The following is an 18,574-nucleotide window of genomic DNA, read 5'->3' on the forward strand; positions in this document are numbered from 1 at the left end:
TTGATTGATTACATGTTCTAGTTTTCAGACATAGTATATGTTTTTGAAATGGATTGATCAGACAATTGTTTATTTACAAATGATTTTACTAAATATTGATTTAAAAATGAAATTTTTGGACGTGAAAAATGGGTCGTTACACTAACATTAAACGGAAGTTGAAAACCGGTCACCGTATACTTCATCATCTTCGTGTAACCCACACTCTCATTATCTCGTAAATATCTATCGATTTTACCAAACCATAATCGTAATTGTATTTCACTATACCTCCACAAATACGTACCCCACGAAAACCTGTCGTACTCATTATAATTAATATAAATCATCAAGTATTTATAAATAAATAATAAACTTAATACATGTTCCAATTATATTGACTATCGGCTAACTCATACACTGTCGGCAGAATGCATGTCTTGCCCTCTCGTCCTATGAGATCCCTCAACAAAAACATCATTTGCATAACCATTAGTGTATCCTATCTCATCGCTACACGTCGAGAATGGGCGCCCTTTTATGTAGTCTTATAAATCTTTCAGCCATAAATCTTCACCTCTCACATTAGGGAACAACCGATTCCTTAATGTTGAACTTATGTTGACTTTTGTATTTATTATATCAACATACGGTCCAAATCTCAAACCGCTAATCAAACAAAATTCCGTTTCACCATATTCAACCACCCTGCCTTGTAACTCAAACTGAAACTTCCCAGCCCTGGCTACCTCTACATCACGAACCTCATGCAACATCATCAAATGACAGAGCATCGGGTCACCATTCGGGGTGGGCATACCAATGAAGATCCCAAAAGCTGTCTCTCGAAATGATTCAACTCGCCTACTATTTATTTTTGTAATGTACTTTTTCAACACAGTCCCCAACGCCCTTTAAAAGTACATTCTGCAGGCCATCCATACAAACTATGCTGCAAAAGATTAAATATATATGCAAAAATTAAAAAAAATAATACTGAAAAGTAACTTTAAATAACATTGTACTTTTGTTTTTATAGCATTGTACTTATATATTGTTTTTTAACAATTTTATGCAACAAAAATAATTTTTTTATTCTATAACTTTTTATACAATGGTCTACGTCAATAATTATCTTTCAAAATAAATTGTCTTTTTTCTATAACAAATTTACAGAATTTTACAGAAATGGTCTCATATATATTATAAAATTTACATAAATGGTCCATTTTAATAATAATTATAGAAACTTTCAATGTTTTTTTTAACTACAAAAATAATTGGAAATCGATTTTAATATTAATTTACATATAATCAAACATAAAATGATCTCAATATTCAATGGTCCATTTTAAGAGATAATAATTATAGAAAATCGGGAAAAAAAAAATACATTTCCACATATGCATATATCGTTCCGCAGAGGGCTCCTCTGCGGATCTGTTCTTGCAGAGGACCTCTGAGGATCTGTTCATGACGAAAAGAATAGGATAAATTGATTTCTCATTTCACAAACTCCAGTCCTTACATCCTAACAAACATACATGTTTATATATAACATTTAACCTATCAATTTCCAATTCATATAATCAATTTCTACTTCTGAGTTTATACAAAGATTATGAAAAAAAAAATTGAAATATTACTTGAGTTCCATATCCATCAGATAACACATCGGAGTGCAGTTGTTCCACGAATCGAGCTTGCCGCGACATTTTTGTGTCCGTTCCGATCACAGTACGACGTCTGCAGCTTCCTTCCGCGAATCGACTGTCCTAGCTTCCTTTCGCATTCGAGTAAGGAGGAAAGGATAATTTTTGGGCGATTTTACCGTAATGCCCCTGATCCTCAGAGCAATAAAAAATCTGCAGAGGCGTTTATGGTTCCGCAGAACCCCCTCTGCGGAACCTTTGGTCATATTCCGAATTCCTCAATCTGCAGAGGTGTAGTCTACATACGACGACCTGTTCGACAATACATAAGAAGATTCAGACATGTTTGAAGATGCTTTAGGCGAAGATTTAAACTATGATATGACCAAGGAGACATGACATACAATTTTAATATGCTTTAGTTTCATTTGAATTTTAATTATGTAATTTATATTTGGATTATATATTTTTTTAATTGCTGAATTAGTGTTCTTTTTGTTAGTTTTATATTATTGTTAAATTATAGGTTGTTTAGTTGGTATGAAGATGACAATTTAAATCATAAAAATGTTTAGTAAATAATGAAAAAATCATTCTTAATAAATGAAGGTTTTTTTGTCATATGTTAATCTTTCATGAGTTTTGATACTTGTCATTTTGTGGTATTTTTGAAATAAATATTATCCACTTGTCAATTTTTAGTTTGTTTTAATTTTAAAATTTAAGTCATATACTTTTATATATGTAAAGTATTAAATATCATATATATGATATTAAATTACAATGAATACGTTTATTATTTTCTTATTTTAAAGTTGTATATTAAAAAATATTTTTTTTTACACTTTAATGTTAAATCTTTTTTTTTAAATCAACCCGTGTAATACACGGTCTCACAGCTAATTACAAAATAAATAAAAAGGCTGAAGGGCTTGAAAAATGTAACACTTGATAGATTGAATATTTGGTCTAAAAATAAGGAGATAAGGGTCGAGATACTAGGAGATAAAGATTGACTGTGCATCAGATTGTGTATATCTCTTATTAAACTTTTTGAATTTCAAAACAAAATGTATAAGGTAAGTTATGATGAAAAGCGACAATTAATTTATATTGAAATTTGGCTGTAATGGGCAAAACAGGAGACGACGCACCGGCCATCGGCATTGACCTCGGAACAACGTACTCATGTGTCGCCGTTTGGAAGAATGATCGCATCGAAATCATTCCAAATGCTCAGGGATATAGAACGACACCGTCTTGTGTTGCTTTCGTTGATGCAGCACGTCTCATTGGCGATGGCGCCAAGAACCAAGCCACCATCAACCCTGCTAACACCATATTTGGTACGTAATAACCTTTTTTTTTTTTTTTCTTTTCATACATTTTATTGAATGTTGTTATTTTATTATGATTAAGCGTAAGGAAATTCCATATTTTAAGAATCATTCTTCACTCAACAGCGGAATCTGATACATTTAAGTCCACTGAAGTCTTAGCTCATTGTTATAAACTAATATTTTTTGAAGTAATGTTCAGATGCTAAGAGGTTGATCGGAAGAAGGTTCAGTGATTCCAAAGTGCAGGAGGACAAGAAATTGTGGCCTTTTAAGGTGATAGAAGGTCCTTCCGACACACCAAAGATAGTCGTCTCCTACAAAGGTAAAGCCAAGGAATTTTTGGCGGAAGAAATTTCATCAATGGTTCTTGGAAGGATGAAAGAAATTGCAGAATCATACGTTGGAAAACCTGTGAAAGATGCTGTGATAACAGTCCCTGCTTACTTTAACGATTCACAGCGTCAAGCAACAAAAGATGCCGGCACTATTGCTGGACTCAACGTCATTAGCATGATCAATGAACCTACAGCAGCTGCAATTGCTTATGGTCTAGAAGAGCCCTTCAAAATGAAAGAGAAAAAGAAGAAGAATGTGGTGGTGTTTGATCTGGGTGGTGGCACTTTTGATGTCTCTATACTGACTATGGTAGAAGGGGAATTCGGTACCTTTGAGGTGAAAGCCGTTGCTGGTGATACTCATTTGGGAGGCGAGGATTTTGATAACCGCATGGTGGATCACTGTGTTAAGGAATTCAAAAGAAAATGGAAGAAAGACTTGACACCCAACAAAAAAGCATTGGGGAGACTGAGATGTGCTTGTGAGAAAGCAAAAAGGATTCTCTCAAGCGATACTCTCACATCTATCGAGCTAGATTGCTTGCATGAGGGGATTGATTTCTCTATGAAATTCAGTCGAGCTAAATTTGAAGACATCAACATGGAGTATTTTGATCGATGCATCAAGACTCTGGAGGCATGTTTAAGCGATGCAAAGATGAAGAAACCGGAGGTAAACGAGGTGATTCTTGTTGGTGGGTCAACTAGAATACCAAAGGTCCAATGTATGTTGCAAAAACTTTTCTATCAGAAGGAGCTATACAAGAGCCTAAACCCCGATGAGGCTGTAGCATATGGTGCAGCAGTTATGGCTGCAAAGTTAAGTGGTAACAGTGATAAAAGGTGTCGAGATTTGGTGTTATTAGATGTCACTCCTTTGTCCCTTGGTATACAAATAAGAGGCAAAAGATTTAGCATCGTGATCCCACGGAATACTCCAATACCTATGAAAAAATCCAAAAATTATTTTACATCCCGTGACAACCAGACTTGTATAGATATCATGGTGTATCAAGGTGAAAGAGCCAAGTCGACAGATAACCATTTGTTGGGGAAGTTCTCAATTTCTGGAATACCCCCGGCTCCAAAACGAGTTGTAACATGCATCGTCTATTTTGAAATAGATGCCAGCGGTATCCTCACAGTCACAGCAGAGATATTATCAACCGGTAAGATGAATAAACTCATGATTACCAATGAAAACAGAAGTCTCTCGAAGGAAAAGATCGAGAAGATGGTAAAAGATGCTGAAGACTACAAACACGAGGACCAAGAATACAAAAAGAAAGTAGATGCATTCAATGCTCTAGAGGATTTCATATACGACATGAAAAATAAGATTAAGAATATGGATTACAGTGAGAGGTTGAAGATGATGGAGCACAAGATTGCTGACGCGACCAAGTGGATCGAGCACCACGAAGATGCATCCATTGATGAGGTTCAGGCAATGAAGGAATATCTAGAGTCCATATGCATGCAAGAATTTTAGTTCTCAAATCATCCTTGTTAATTAAGGTATCTTCTAAGGTTGTCGTTTCTTTTCATTAGTTTATGCTAAACAGTGCAACTCATGAATTATTATGGAATGCTATTTTGCTCATGCGAGGCATGTATTGGTACATTATGGATTTAGAGAAATTTCGTTCTATTTTCATATGTTGGTTATTGTTTGATTTATAATGTGCAATCATGTATCATGACAAGACGTCCAATATGGTTTATGCCACACAAGGTAAAGTTATGTTATCCACTTTTTTTGTTTCGGTATGATGAGTATATGCTGAATTTACCCCAAGCATGAAGCAACCCAAAAGAGAAATGGGAACTTGTGAAAATTAGGAGCTAGTGTGCTTACTTTAAAGAACCGCAATAGATGCATTATGTATTGAAGTAAATGAGTTTTTGTAATTGTAATGTCATGCTTCTGTGGACTCAACAAGACCACAAGAACCTTAATCATTTGAAATGGAGCTTCAAAAGCCATTTTTCATCGGCAAGAGAATATTAAAAGAAATTAACAGTTCCCTTGAATAACAAACACTAGATCGATGTTTGGTTAATGTTTGTAATCTGTCATTCCTTAGGCATCTTTTTCTTTGAACCAATTTATATTTCCATGATTCGAGCAATGTTGGTAGATATTTAATTGGTATACTTACTAGTTTCTAGATTGTACTGGTTGTGAAGTTATGAACGCAAGTCTTCGTAAGAATCCTAATTGCTTTTATGACATCTATGGAGTTGATAATGGGGTCATGACTTAATCCGGAAAGTAATATATGCATTTTCTTTTGACGTAATGCAAAAAGAACGACTTAATAGAGAAAGTTGCGGAAAATAGGCTTTCTCATTCGATCTTAACATGTTACAAATTTGTCGTGGTATATTTTTCAATTTTTCTCAAATTTTTTGTAAATGTCATGTATCTAGAAAACAACACTTAAAAGGGACTTTTTTAAGCAACTATTAAAGAATGCTTACTAAGGAAAAGATTGTTGGGATTGGAAAATGAAAGGGTTGATACACATAAGAACAAAAGGAGTACGCAATTTAAAATTTTAAATTAGTAAAATACTTAAATACACTGATGTGAGAACACATCAATACTATAATGTTAAGTAGTTAAACCTCCACGATTTGCCTTTTCAAAACCTCATTTAGCTTCACAATTTGTGGGTGCAAGTTGTCATCAACACGAAATTCATGAACAACACCATCCACCTCAATCCAACTACATCCAACATTTGATTCTGATTCTGATTTGTTCTTTCTCTCACTCATTACTTTTCGTACTTCGCCAACTCTTTCCCATTTACTTAAAGAAGCATATAGGTTCGAAAGAAGCACTTCACTTCCAATGAAATTACCACAATACCCTTGCTCAACATACGCAATAATCTTGTCCGCAAGACTCGCGTCCTTGTATATCCTACAACCACTAAGCAATGCCCTCCATATAACAACATCGGCATCCAAAGGCATCTTGATTGCGATCAATAAAGCCATCTTCAAGTAGCCAGCACGACCTAATAAATCAACAAGGCAACCATAATGTTCAACTTTGGGTTTAATTTTCCATAATCTCTCCATGTTGTGGAAAATCAAAGAACCTTCATTTACCAAACCCGAATGGCTACATCCTTTTAAGACACCAAGAAGTGTGACCTCATTGGGTGCAATGTCTTCAGCTAGCATTTGATCGAACACTTGGAGGGCATCCCTACCAAGACCATGAGCTGAAAACCCAGAGATCATGCTTGTGTAGTTGCAAACATCTTGTTGAGCTATCTTGTGAAATATTTGGTATCCAGAATCTATCATCCCACATTTTGCGTACATATCAATTAGAGCAGTTAAGATGTTAGATGTGTTGTTAACAGCTGTCTTGACTATGTAGGCATGAATCCATTTTCCTTGATTTAAAGCCCCGAGATTAGCACAAGCAGATAAAGCACAAACAAGAACAGCCTCGTTAGGGTTTTTTGTGTCATGAGATTGTCTTAGCATATCATGGAAATATGAAAGGGCATCGATATACCTGCCACAATCTAGGAATCCAGAAATTATAACTGCCCAAGATACTGTGTTGCGTATGGGCATCATTGTAAAGATTTCAGAGGCAATAGTGATTTCGCCTTGCTTGACATGCCCACCGAGAAGACTGGTCCATGAGAAGACGTCTCTTTCAGGCATTTCATCGAATACCTTGCGTGCGTCATGTAGTTTATGAAATACAGCGTACAAATTTATCAGGGAGTTACCAATGTAGAGATTATTTACGTGCCCATTTTTTATGATTATACCATGCACGATCATTCCATGTAATTCTGAGTTTTGTTGTGTGCATGACGTGATCAAGAAAGTGAATGTAAATTTGTCAGGGGCAATTAGGGGATTCTCTTTAATTGCATTTAATTGGCGAAAAAGATAAATGGGTTCTGGAGAATTTTGGAGTTTGGAATAGGATCTGATCACTAGATTCCATAGCAAAATCGGTGGGGGATAATCAGGGTATTGATCGAATAGCGTTCTTGCAAAACTGAGGCTATTAGTTGATAGATAGCAATGGATTAGAGAGTCGATCATAATGGAATATGATGACAGTGATTGGGTGATGACTTGAGCGTGTACTTGCTTGAGTTGCAACAACGGTGGTCGCTGATTTAGCAGCTGGTTAAGTGTTTTTCGATTTGGATTGGTGGGGATATTGGATTTTAATGAACAAAAGCTATGAGAAGCTATAAACCTGAATAACTGCTTAAAGGTTTCAACTTTGAATCCCAAAGTTGAATGCATTTCATGGCAATAAAGATTTTAAGGGTGTACTAGCTGCTTCTGCTCATACCCGTTAAGAGTTGGTTAAAAGAAATTTATAGTACGAGCTACCATAGCCCTTAAACAAAATTCGTCAAGATGAGATGATTGTATCTCGTTAAGGCATTTCATCAAACATCTTCGGAGCACAGATTATGGCTTCAATCCAAAGCATACATGCTCTCCATAGAAATGGCCACACAAACATCCGAATCAAACCCAAAGTCTAACAAGAACTGTGCTCCACTTTAGAATAAAACCTATCAATCTACTCTGGCATTAACGAGCGTTGATGTTAAATGTAAAGGGATAATCATCTGGATCCGATAGAACTGCGGGTGGTAAGGATAGATGGTTACCGAATATGCTTACGGTTTTGGTTGGCATTTCATCACAATCAAAACTGTTGCTTCTACCTCAGCTTTTAGAGATGATCTAGGCGTCGATGTTGGTGGTTTGACTCAAATCGTTGCATGTGTTTCAGTTGACACGGGGAAGAGCCGTCATCGGCTTGCTCATAGTTTGGTTAGGAAGGTGTTCGATGAAACGCGTGAGAGAGTTGCTTCCCGATCATCAAGGAAAAATAATGAACAAGTCAACAACTCAAGTTGGAGATGCAACATTTGGGGTCTTACTACAAAAATCTTGTAACACTTATAAAACTGTTAAAAGGCATCTTAAACCCAGCCCTAAAATTTTATAATTAACGATATAAATTTATAAGGTTGCTCTAGAGTCTAGAGTTAATTTGATGTTGGTGAACAAATAAGAATGCAACATCAAATATGATATTATACTTTTCGATTATTACAAATTCATACCAAATTTGGTCTTGCGTTGGATTACATAAACAAAAATGTTGCATAATTTGTCAATTATTACAAGTTGGTTTATTGATTTTAAGCTTATTCATTTCTAGTTTATTAACTGATGTTTATTTATTATTCGTTTTAAATTTAATTTTTATGTTTCAAATTAAACGCTTTTTATTTACATACAATACTTATATAAATAAAACACACATATATTGCAAATTTACAATACTTAATACAAACAGATAAATGAAATGTATCAAGTTTGTAAAAAGTTAACAGATATAACGTTTGGTTTTAATAAACTATAAAAGTAGAAACAAAAAATATATATACCTACAAGATCTTTTAGTGTTAAAAGTTGTTGAACAGAACTTACTACTTACGATTTTTAACAATTTTATGTAGAAAACAAACGTTATGTGGCGGATGTCTAATGCCCCAAATATTAGGAACATACAATGTTATTTATTGTACCAAATCTCAAAAAGTAAGGTTATATTTCACGTACCTCAGCTAGCTGATAAGCTAACTTATTTTTCGAGTTTTTTTAAATTGTCATGTTTGACAAGCTAAAATATAGCTTATCAGCTAGCTTTTTAAAATTTTCCAAATATACCACTTAATTAGTTATAGAAACATATATTTTTTAAATACTTTTTTATATCATTTTATATATTTCAGTTAGTTTTTCAGCTAGTTTTACCAAACGTAATTTTTTATCAATTAGTTTTGCACAGGTATCAGCTAACTTTTTATTTATCATATATACCTTTTTAGTTATCAGCTAGTATGTTAAACATAGCCTAAATAGATAGGGTTGATTACACAAATTTTTATAATTGTATTTAGGGATTGTAATATGTTATAATTTTTTAAAGATGATAAATTATAGAGATCATTCCTCAAAGCTAAATGTATATTATGGAATATTCCTTGTAATCCTCCATATTGTGGGATCTTAGCAAGTATATAAATTGTTTATGGTAAGGCAATTTATCCTTTCATAAGAACAAAAAACAACAATCACAACGCTATATTCATGACACCATCTGAAAGAAAACTGAAACGACTCATCTTATGCATAAAAGAAAGATCATTTTTCTTCAAAAATCAACAACACTGCTTATTCATAAAATTATTGACAATCTTTTTCATGCTTCAAGGGAACAAGTAATGATCACCATCAACATCAACATCAAATCAAGCACTTCCAGAAGCTGCTTTCCGAGCTTCTTCTCGTGTCACAGCTCTCACATAAATCTCATAGCAACATCCTGCAACAAATTTAAGGTTATTTTGGATGATGAGAATGAAGAGGGCATTTACGTCTTTTGCAACAGATAAGAGATTGAGTGTGAGTCTTTCTCCAACATGTTGCTACAAAATCCTTATTATGATGTGTCATGTTGCTTGAAATTTATTTTCTTTAGAACAACTTTACATCTGTGAAACTTACATAAACAATTCCATGTAGGCTAAAATAATCAAAACCACTTAAATTTTTTTGATTCTTTTTCAATTTTGGATTTTAACATACCAGCTACAACTGCAATAGTGAGGTAATCTCCAATTCTTCTGATGCGTGAGGCACCTTTTCTATATGATTTGAAGCGCTCTAATGCTGGATCCTTTGCCAAAAGCTGCAAAAAGTACACATTTTCACAAGTTGAGTTTACATAATTGGATGTAATGCCTGACGTAGACATACAGACATTAATCTTTGCTACATATAAAAAGATATAAAAAGCATCTGCTTCTTGAATATGCATTACAAAGAAGAAAATGATAAGGGAAAAAAAGAACAATAGAATAACTTCCTTGAATGTTTTGGCTATGAATAAACACAAAACATCATGTTTATTAAACAATTAAATGTTGATTGCCTATGTTAAGGTTACACAAACTAAAGCTTGCAAGAAATCAATGGAAGTCAGCTGTCAGCCCCATATAAGCAAATGTTGTGGATAAGTAATTTTGAATATTTGGAAATTAGAAGAGTTGTTAATGCCAAAAGAAATGGCAAGAAATTCTTGCAGTCATAGTCCATAATATGGTTTGTAGAAAGATTAGAGAAGAAAAAGAATATCCATTGTATCAGGACTTAATGCCACTCATGGTACACATTACATAACTTACAGAGTTACAGTTACAGATAGGAAGGGAGATGTAGTGCTCATGAAGATCCATGTCTCAAAGGATGATATGTTAAAGCATTATAGGTTATCATAGGCAAGCAAGTATTACATAATCATGCCAAACAATTGCATAAAATAAGCCAAAACTAACTGTCTAATTACTTCGATTTGAAATAGAATCGGGGCTTTCAAGAAGGCAAGAGTGGAAATACATGAGAAATCATGAACTAAATTAGGGTTTATTCTTATAAAGTAGCCTGAGAAACTGAAATTCAAACAAAAGAAAATCTCGGCAAATAAGACATCAATTAAAATATCTAGCTTCGTTTTCGACCTATCCATATGCACATGCAATTCTATGCCAACAGCTATCGATACAAATCGATACGAAATGGAGATCAAACAAACACTTACGGCTTTCTCGCGAGCCCCAGGTTCGACATGAAGTTGACGTCTAGATTGCAAATGCGAAACCTCCGCCGCCTAAATCAAATCAAAAATTATTTTGAAACTACACGCATCAATCGACGAACAAACGCATAGAACAACTGAGAAACTTATAGCCCGAATCAAGTGGAAAATATATAAATAGAGAGGGATTGATACCTGAGGATGATGAGAACGAAGGACAGCAAAGGTGTCACGTTTGAGCAGGGAAGCCATTGCTGCTAGCTGAGCTCGGGGAAGGGAAAGTTGCAGATGTGGAGATGAAAACTGATCCGACGCTGGATCTTGGAGAATGAAGTTGTAAATAAATAATGTTTCAGTATCATCCCCATACTTTATCTAGTTTTCATTTACAACCCTCTACTATTCCGTCACTAGCGTCAAATCCGAATAAAAATGTCACTCTCAAATAATTAAATAAATGGAATTCGAATATGTGAATTACTTAGGTTGCGTTTGCTATAGTCCTTTAAAGCTACGACAGGGTCGGTAATCATAACAAAAAAAAATATTATTTTCGTTTCATATTTATTTTTTATTTTTTTATTTTTAAAGTCTTTATTTTTTAATTTTGGTATATGAATTTTGATGCAAATTATATGAATGGATTGTATTTGTTTTCATTGTTATAAGTTTCATCATGTAATTTATAACAAAAATAAAAATATTTAAAGTCAAATGTGAAAAATAAAAACTTTAAAAATCAAAAATAGACGATAAATATATGACCGAGAGAGTAATAATAATCATAATAAATTAATAGAAAAAATTAGAATGATTTATATAAATGGTCCGTATAATTTTTCAGATTTTTTGTTTTCATTCATAATTTTAGATGATTTTTTTCATTTCAAAATCTTACATAGTTGTTCCTTAAATCATATAAAGACTTTTATATCTTTTTTATTATTATTTTTTTTTTGTTAATTAGAATCACTATTAATCCTTATATAATTATAAACCATATAAGGCTTACCACCGTCAACAACATCATCCATCCCTGTACCATCCATTTTTCTCTAGCTTCTTCCCCGACTACCGTCCACCCCCACCCCACCATTTTTCATCTCCATCTATGTTATAGTATTCACCACTATTTCTTTTTTCTATATTCCTACTCTCATGAGTTTAATGATCCAAAACTCAACATTTATAATACATAAAGAGCATTTAAGTAACCATAGACCTTGTTAGACATTTCATCAAATAGAAATAAAATCAACCCCTATTTTCAAGATTGGTTCTCTTTTTTTCTTGGTAGGAATAAACCAGGAAAAAAGTCTGAATTTTCTTTTATTTTATCAATCTCATTAATCTGATTTCAAAAAAAGGTGGGTTTCTGGTCAAATCAAGCTTTGCATTTTGTTAGTTTGTAAATCCAAATAGATCGATCTTTATATAGGGAAAAGAGATGTAAATAGCGATCGATGGCATCATTCAAGAAATGGTGGCTAGCAATGACAGTAAAAAAGGATGAGTTGGTGGCCGACATGATTTAAAATGTGCTGGTCGACGTTGTTCAAGAGATGGTGGTTGACAACGATAAGAGATAAGGATATATGGTGACGGCGGCAACATTCAAAAGATGGTGGTTGGTAAGAGGTTAGTGCCAGAAGAAAATGGAGAATCGAGACTAAGAATGTGGTGGGTAAATAGAGGTGGGGTGGGGTTGTTATTTATTTCAGCTACAAAATATATGTTGGATATCTCATTTGTTATTAATTAACTTTGTTTGAAAAAATTACATTTTAAGATTTGTAACACCCGTTTTTCACTTGTAACTTAGTGTATAAAAATGAAAGTGGCGATAAATTGCTTTTTAACCAAAGTGATAAACATGAAATTTGTAGTAGACATCAAGACGAACGTGTGGATATAAAAAGCGTCGAAATCGGAATTCGTATGAGAAAATTAAAATTATCCGAAAATAACAAGAAAATAGCATATTCCAAACCAACACCATGCTCGCCCGCCTACCAATATCTACGGATGTCGACATGAATAGTGTCATGAATAGTTCTGTAAAAATCACTATAAATAGAGGGTCACCTTCACTCCCTCTTTACAGCATTCTCTATTAAGAAACTCTCTCTCTCTCTCTCATGATTTATTTTCTCTTTATGTAGTCTCGTTAGCGAAACTCTACAAGTATTGGAGGATACTAATAAGAAACAGAAGTGTCGAAGTTACGATCACAGTCTTCCAGATTACGCCAATTGAGTAAGTTATACTTACTTTTACTTATAATTAATTATATTCATAGTCGTTATTATGAATATAATCGATTATAGGTAAGAGTAAATATAACTTACTCGATTGACGTAATCCGAATGACTACGAGCGTAACTCCGATGCTTCTTTTTCTTATCAGTATCCTTCCAAAACATCTAGACTTTTGCTAACAAGATTACAGAACGAGAAAATAAATCACGAAGGATTGAGACCTCGAGAGGGAGAAAGAGATTAGTGATAAAGAACGGTACAAGGAAGGAGTGAGGGCGACCCTTTATTTATAGTGGTTTTATGTGACATCCCCATTTTCACGGCTAGAAAAAGACCGATTTGTTTATGCTTTGTTTTATAAAATCAGAGTAATCCTTTGATTAAAAAAGTTGCAGAATTTGTTCCCAAAAAAAATATTATAAGAATTTATCCAAGCATTTCTTTAAAGAAATGTATTTTCAATAAATAACAAAATCTCGGGATGTCATGTTCCGATACAGACCAAAAGCATAAACAATATAAAATAGACCTTACAACAGTTATTTATAATTACTGATCTATAATCTAAAATCTCTCGTCAACTCCACCAACTTATACTCTTATGTCATTACCTGTAATGCAAAGAAAACTGAGTGTGTTAGGCTTGGGAGCCTGGTGAGCATATAGGGTTTTCAACCCACAATAATATAATTATTAAATTTAATTATTAAACAGTCAACCCAATTACCCATTCCCCATTATCTTCTTTACTCTTAAGGATCTACCCTTAGAATCGTCTATCCTTCCTTTATTCATTCCTAAGGATTGACCTAAGGAATAGGCACGAAGTCCATTGTTGCCCGAGGTTCATACATCAAGCACTAAATCCATAATTGCCAAGGTTCATCTATACAATACTAAATCCATAGCTACCAAGGTTCATCTACACTGTACTAAATCCATAGCTATCATCGTATTATTATAAGGCACTAAATCTATAGCTTCTAGGGTCAATACGTGTCCAGTAAGGGTTAGGGTATCATCGCATGAATACGTAGTTACAACATCGCCTGAACTCGTAATTCATAGTATGGGTTGGCTATCCGTATTAGGGTTGAGTGTCCGATTTTGGTTACCCCAAGGGTTCCTTATATAGCTGAGCAGTTAGGGTTTCAGTCAAAACCCTAATCCATATGCTTAGTCCTTAAGCAACCCAAAGGATCCTTCCAGAAGGCCTAAACCCAAACCGGAGTTGAAGACTCTTGAACTCCTCGGGTGTAGGAAGAATTCCAGATCTTCAGGAAGCCTTCGAAAATCAGAAAGGAAAAATGTAAGAGAAAATAGAAACAACGAAGAAGGTTGAGACGAGAGATTATGGAGAGAAGAAGCACGTAACCATTCCTAGAAGCAGGGGACCTTTATAAACATTTCAAAAAGAAGAGAAGAGAGAAAAAATTGAAACGACACTCTTTCGACAAAACAGATCTATTACGATGGAAACACCTCGTGAATCGCTCCCATCCGACGCGTGTCCAGACCTAAGCTAGAACTACTCAGCCACCCTAAGCAAACGCTGATGTCTACTAGCCTAGGGGACTTGTTGATGTACCCCACCGAGAATCCGTCAAATACAACGGAGCCGCCAGTCTGACAAACGAATCCGAGTGATGAACAACTAACATTGGGTCCTCGCGCTCGCTCCTGCCCTCACGCTTATGTACTTATTCCTTAGCGCCCAAGCATCAAGGCCAGAGTCACGACAAAATAGTACCAACCCACTCGTAAGGTGACAGGCGTGGTCCCTAGAGCATCACACGTGACAAACATACGCTAATGGCAGGCAAACGCTTGTGGAACATGGTTCTCCAATCAGAGTTCACTTGGCTCTCACAGGACCTAAAAAAGCAGGAAGTACTGTCGGGGATCTGTTCCCCCTTTGCCACAGGTATAAAAGGAACCCATCTCCCCCAAGAGAAGGGGCCGAGATCAAAACCCTTTAACACCCTCTTTACACTTTTAACCCTATCTCTCTCAGACCCTCACTGACTTGATCGTCGGAGCTTCATTCCGGGACGACGAATGACGGTCTTATCTTCTTTGTTGTGATCCACAGGCCCTTTATTTCCACCCTCAGAAAGACGGAGTTAAGTCGGTGACTTATCACAACACCCGCTACTAACAAGACGTATGCTGTTAAATATAAATCGCGAGGAAGGACATGAACATCTATATCATGATTACTTTGAGGATAATTGTGTATACGGGTTGAAGGACTTCAAAAGAATATTTCGTTTGAGTAGGAATGTGTTCCTACGGATCACCAACGCCTTAGAAAGCCGGTATCGTTTCTTTAATCTTAAATACAAATGTACTACATGTTTCTTTAATTTTAATACAAATGCACTATATTTTTAAACCATAGTTAATATATGTTTAGGTATACATTTTTTCAATTGAGACATGATGCTAGAGGTAGGCGAGGATTTACAACGTTGCAGAAATGTGTTGTTGCCATTCGTTTGATGGCTATGGGGGAGTCACTCGACACCATTGATGACTATATGAGAATGTCTGAAAGAACTGCAAGGGAAAGTTTGCATAGATAGTTAAAAAGTGTTGTTGAAACATTTGGAGACATATATCTGCGGAAACCTTCGTTGCATGATACGCAAGAGCTTTATGCATCACATGAAGAAAGACATGACCCGGAATGATTAGAAGCATTGATTGCACGCAATGGAAATGGAAAAATTGTCCAGTAGCATGGAAATGGAATTATGCAAGTGGTTATTATGGATCACATTCGTTGGTCTTAGAGGTTGTTGCTTCCCAAGATTTATGGATTTGATATGCATTTTTCGGGATTGCGGGTTCCAACAACGAAATCAATGTTCTTGATCAGTCGCCAATATTCGACAATCTTTTGAGTGGAAAAGTCCCAGATGCTGCTTTCACAGTGAATGTAAACGAAGACAAATTTGGGTATTACCGTACAGATGGAATATATCCTCCGTATTCCACATTTGTGAAGGCATTCCGACACCCGGTTGAAGAAAAAGATAAATTATTCAAGAGAAGACAATAAGGAGCACGTAAAAATGTGGAACGTCCTTTTGGTGTGCTAAAGGCAAAGTGACACATACTTGAACATGTAACACGACCATTGGACTTAGAAACTCTACGACATATCATGTATGCATGTATCATAATGCATAACATGATAGTAGAAGATAAATGATGAAATATTGCACACTATATCCCAACAGAGCTCAAACACGTTCAATTTCAACAAGGAACAACATAATATTTGCATAGATTCGTTGACATTCAGGAAACAAATAAATAGGGATGAGCATATGGACCGGGGAACCGATCGGAATTGGTGCTAGAACCGGAATCCGATGGAACCGGTCGGGTCAGGACCGGGACGATATTCTTGTGGATTTGTGGAACCGGGAACCGATAGGACCGACAAAAACCGGAACCATATGTTGCTATTTCTCGAGGACCGGTTCCAACATTGAAGACACGGCAAGAACCACAACCAGTAGAATTGACGGTCTGATTTGGTTCCTATTTTCCACCAAGTTCGGTTCCCGGGTCGGTTCCTTTGCTCATCCCTACAAATAAACACAAACAACTTTGAGAGGACTTTGCAGATGACGGTAACAATAACGAATAACGTTGTTTATGAAAAATAAAATATGTTTTTTTGTATTGTAATGTTTTTTTTAATAAATTTGGATGTGATGTGTAATTTAAATGCTATGTTATTTTTATTTTTTAAACATTAAATTTTATTTAGATATTATGTTTTATTTAAAATATATTTGTTTTAATAAAGAAAATAAATTCGGGAAAAAATAAAAAAGAAATTATAATATAGAAAAAAGTTGTTGCTATAATATATTCTTAACATGGTGACCATTCCCTACTTGATGTTATAATACCATTAGTGAAGTGGCATATGAGGTGGCATCAAAATGATGGTATAACTAGTTGTCCATAGTCAATACTCTTATAAACTAGTACGTGTGTAACATCCCGATATATCAAGAGTAGAGTTGAAGGGCTAAAAGAGTAAGTTGTGAAAGAGTGACTCGGCGAGTCCATGGATGGACTCGGCGAGTAGAGTCGCGACTGGGTCGCGTGCTAAGTAGCCGACTCGGCGAGTCAGTGAGGAGGACTCGGCGAGTAGGCGCTGATTGGAGAAAACCCTAATTCTCGGGGTTGAGCCCTATATAAAGAACATTATGTTTTCCTCCCAGCCTCCTTATCACCCCCTTGAGCCCCAGAAAACCCTAAATCGCGGAGAAGCACCATTGTTGAGTGGATTGGAGCTTGGAGAAGCGATTGTTGAAGGAATTTTGGGAGATTGAAGGCTTGGAGCAAGGGGCTTTGCTTGGATTCGAATTACATTGCAGTTGGGGCATCTCTTGGAGGTAATATCTCGTTCTTGGGCTGTTATTATGTGTTTCTTCATTTTGGGGTTTGTGGGAACTTGTCTATGGATGTAATGGGAAGTCTAGAGGTTAGATCTGAGGTTGCTACCTCAGATCTGGAAGGGAGAAGAATCAGAGAGCATGAAAGTCCCTGTGTTGGAGTGTTTAGTGAAGCTTTCATGTCCCAAACCCTAGCCCAATGTGCAAATGGCCTAGATCTCTTTGGATTCACATAAAGTTTGCCACTTTACGTGATGGATGAGTGGTAGGAGGCTAGATCTATGTTTTGGAGCAATTGCATGGCCTGGAATGCTTCTGAATGGATTCAGACCGGTGGTACTCGGCGAGTCACATGGGTGTACTCGACGAGTTGGATGAAGATGGCCTGGAACTCGGCGAGTTGTATGAACAACTCGGCGAGTAGGTTGATGATAGTCTTGGACTCGGCGAGTCTGTTCTTGGACTCGGCGAGTCTTGTCGAAGAGTCCCGATATTCCCTGGTTGAGTCGAGAATCAGTGAGTCAAGGGATGACTCGGTGAGTTGTGTGCGAATGGACTCAGAGTTGTTGGACTCGGCGAGTCTCGGAGTGACTCGGCGAGTTAGGTCGCGGATTGAGTGAAGTTCTGATTATAGAAACTCGGCGAGTCATAGAGTTGACTCGGCGAGTAGGGTCAGTCAGGGGTTGACTTTGACTGAGGACTTTGATTTTGACCAAGGGTTGACCGTTGACTTTTAGGGTTTGGTCAGCGATGTGGCCTTTGGGCCAAGAGAGGGGTAAAATAGTCTTTTACCCTTAAGAGGGTGCATTGAGAGGATTGATTCTAGTCTCGAGAGTTATAGTCATGAGAGTTTTGCCTTACGTGTTAGGCGGTGGCGAGTTCGAGATCCGAGTATGGAGATATCTGCTTT

General features: G+C 35.9%; 3 protein-coding genes across 3 annotated transcripts; 1 reads left to right on the forward strand and 2 right to left on the reverse strand.

Annotated features, from left to right (window-relative positions):
- The first annotated feature begins 2,689 nt into the window (after positions 1–2,689).
- On the forward strand, positions 2,690–4,963 carry LOC145102482 (heat shock cognate 70 kDa protein-like). The gene is made up of 2 exons (XM_079039879.1): positions 2,690–2,977; positions 3,171–4,963. The coding sequence occupies exons 1-2, from the start codon at positions 2,761–2,763 to the stop codon at positions 4,796–4,798; spliced, it is 1,845 nt and encodes a 614-aa protein (XP_078896005.1). The 5' UTR covers positions 2,690–2,760; the 3' UTR covers positions 4,799–4,963.
- Positions 4,964–5,851: 888 nt separating this feature from the next.
- Positions 5,852–8,285, reverse strand: LOC145102484 (pentatricopeptide repeat-containing protein At5g66520-like). Its single transcript, XM_079039880.1, has one exon. It carries the CDS (start codon positions 7,603–7,605, stop codon positions 5,932–5,934), a length of 1,674 nt encoding a protein of 557 aa, XP_078896006.1. The 5' UTR covers positions 7,606–8,285; the 3' UTR covers positions 5,852–5,931.
- A 1,203-nt stretch (positions 8,286–9,488) lies between these two features.
- Positions 9,489–11,337, reverse strand: LOC145102485 (succinate dehydrogenase subunit 7A, mitochondrial-like). The gene is made up of 4 exons (XM_079039881.1): positions 11,180–11,337; positions 10,988–11,056; positions 9,976–10,078; positions 9,489–9,712 (listed from the first exon to the last, which is right to left on the reverse strand). Exons 1-4 carry the CDS (start codon positions 11,234–11,236, stop codon positions 9,639–9,641), a joined length of 303 nt encoding a protein of 100 aa, XP_078896007.1. The 5' UTR covers positions 11,237–11,337; the 3' UTR covers positions 9,489–9,638.
- Between the last annotated feature and the right edge of the window lie 7,237 nt (positions 11,338–18,574).

This window comes from Lactuca serriola, chromosome 4 (assembly GCF_051521515.1).
Source record: "Lactuca serriola cultivar US96UC23 chromosome 4, Lser_US96UC23_V15, whole genome shotgun sequence".
NCBI classification, from domain to species: domain Eukaryota; kingdom Viridiplantae; phylum Streptophyta; class Magnoliopsida; order Asterales; family Asteraceae; genus Lactuca; species Lactuca serriola.

What these genes read in the sequence shown, in the direction of transcription:
- LOC145102482 (XM_079039879.1), top strand. Translation starts at nt 2,761, where the DNA reads ATGGGCAAAACAGGAGACGACGCACCGGCCATCGGCATTGACCTCGGA. An exon ending in CCCTGCTAACACCATATTTG is followed by an intron (nt 2,978 to 3,170) that starts GTACGTAATAAC and finishes AGTAATGTTCAG; the next exon opens with ATGCTAAGAGGTTGATCGGA.
- LOC145102484 (XM_079039880.1), bottom strand. Translation starts at nt 7,605, where the DNA reads ATGCATTCAACTTTGGGATTCAAAGTTGAAACCTTTAAGCAGTTATTC.
- LOC145102485 (XM_079039881.1), bottom strand. Translation starts at nt 11,236, where the DNA reads ATGGCTTCCCTGCTCAAACGTGACACCTTTGCTGTCCTTCGTTCTCAT. An exon ending in CTGGGGCTCGCGAGAAAGCC is followed by an intron (nt 10,079 to 10,987) that starts GTAAGTGTTTGT and finishes TACTTTTTGCAG; the next exon opens with CTTTTGGCAAAGGATCCAGC. An exon ending in CACTATTGCAGTTGTAGCTG is followed by an intron (nt 9,713 to 9,975) that starts GTATGTTAAAAT and finishes AATTTGTTGCAG; the next exon opens with GATGTTGCTATGAGATTTAT.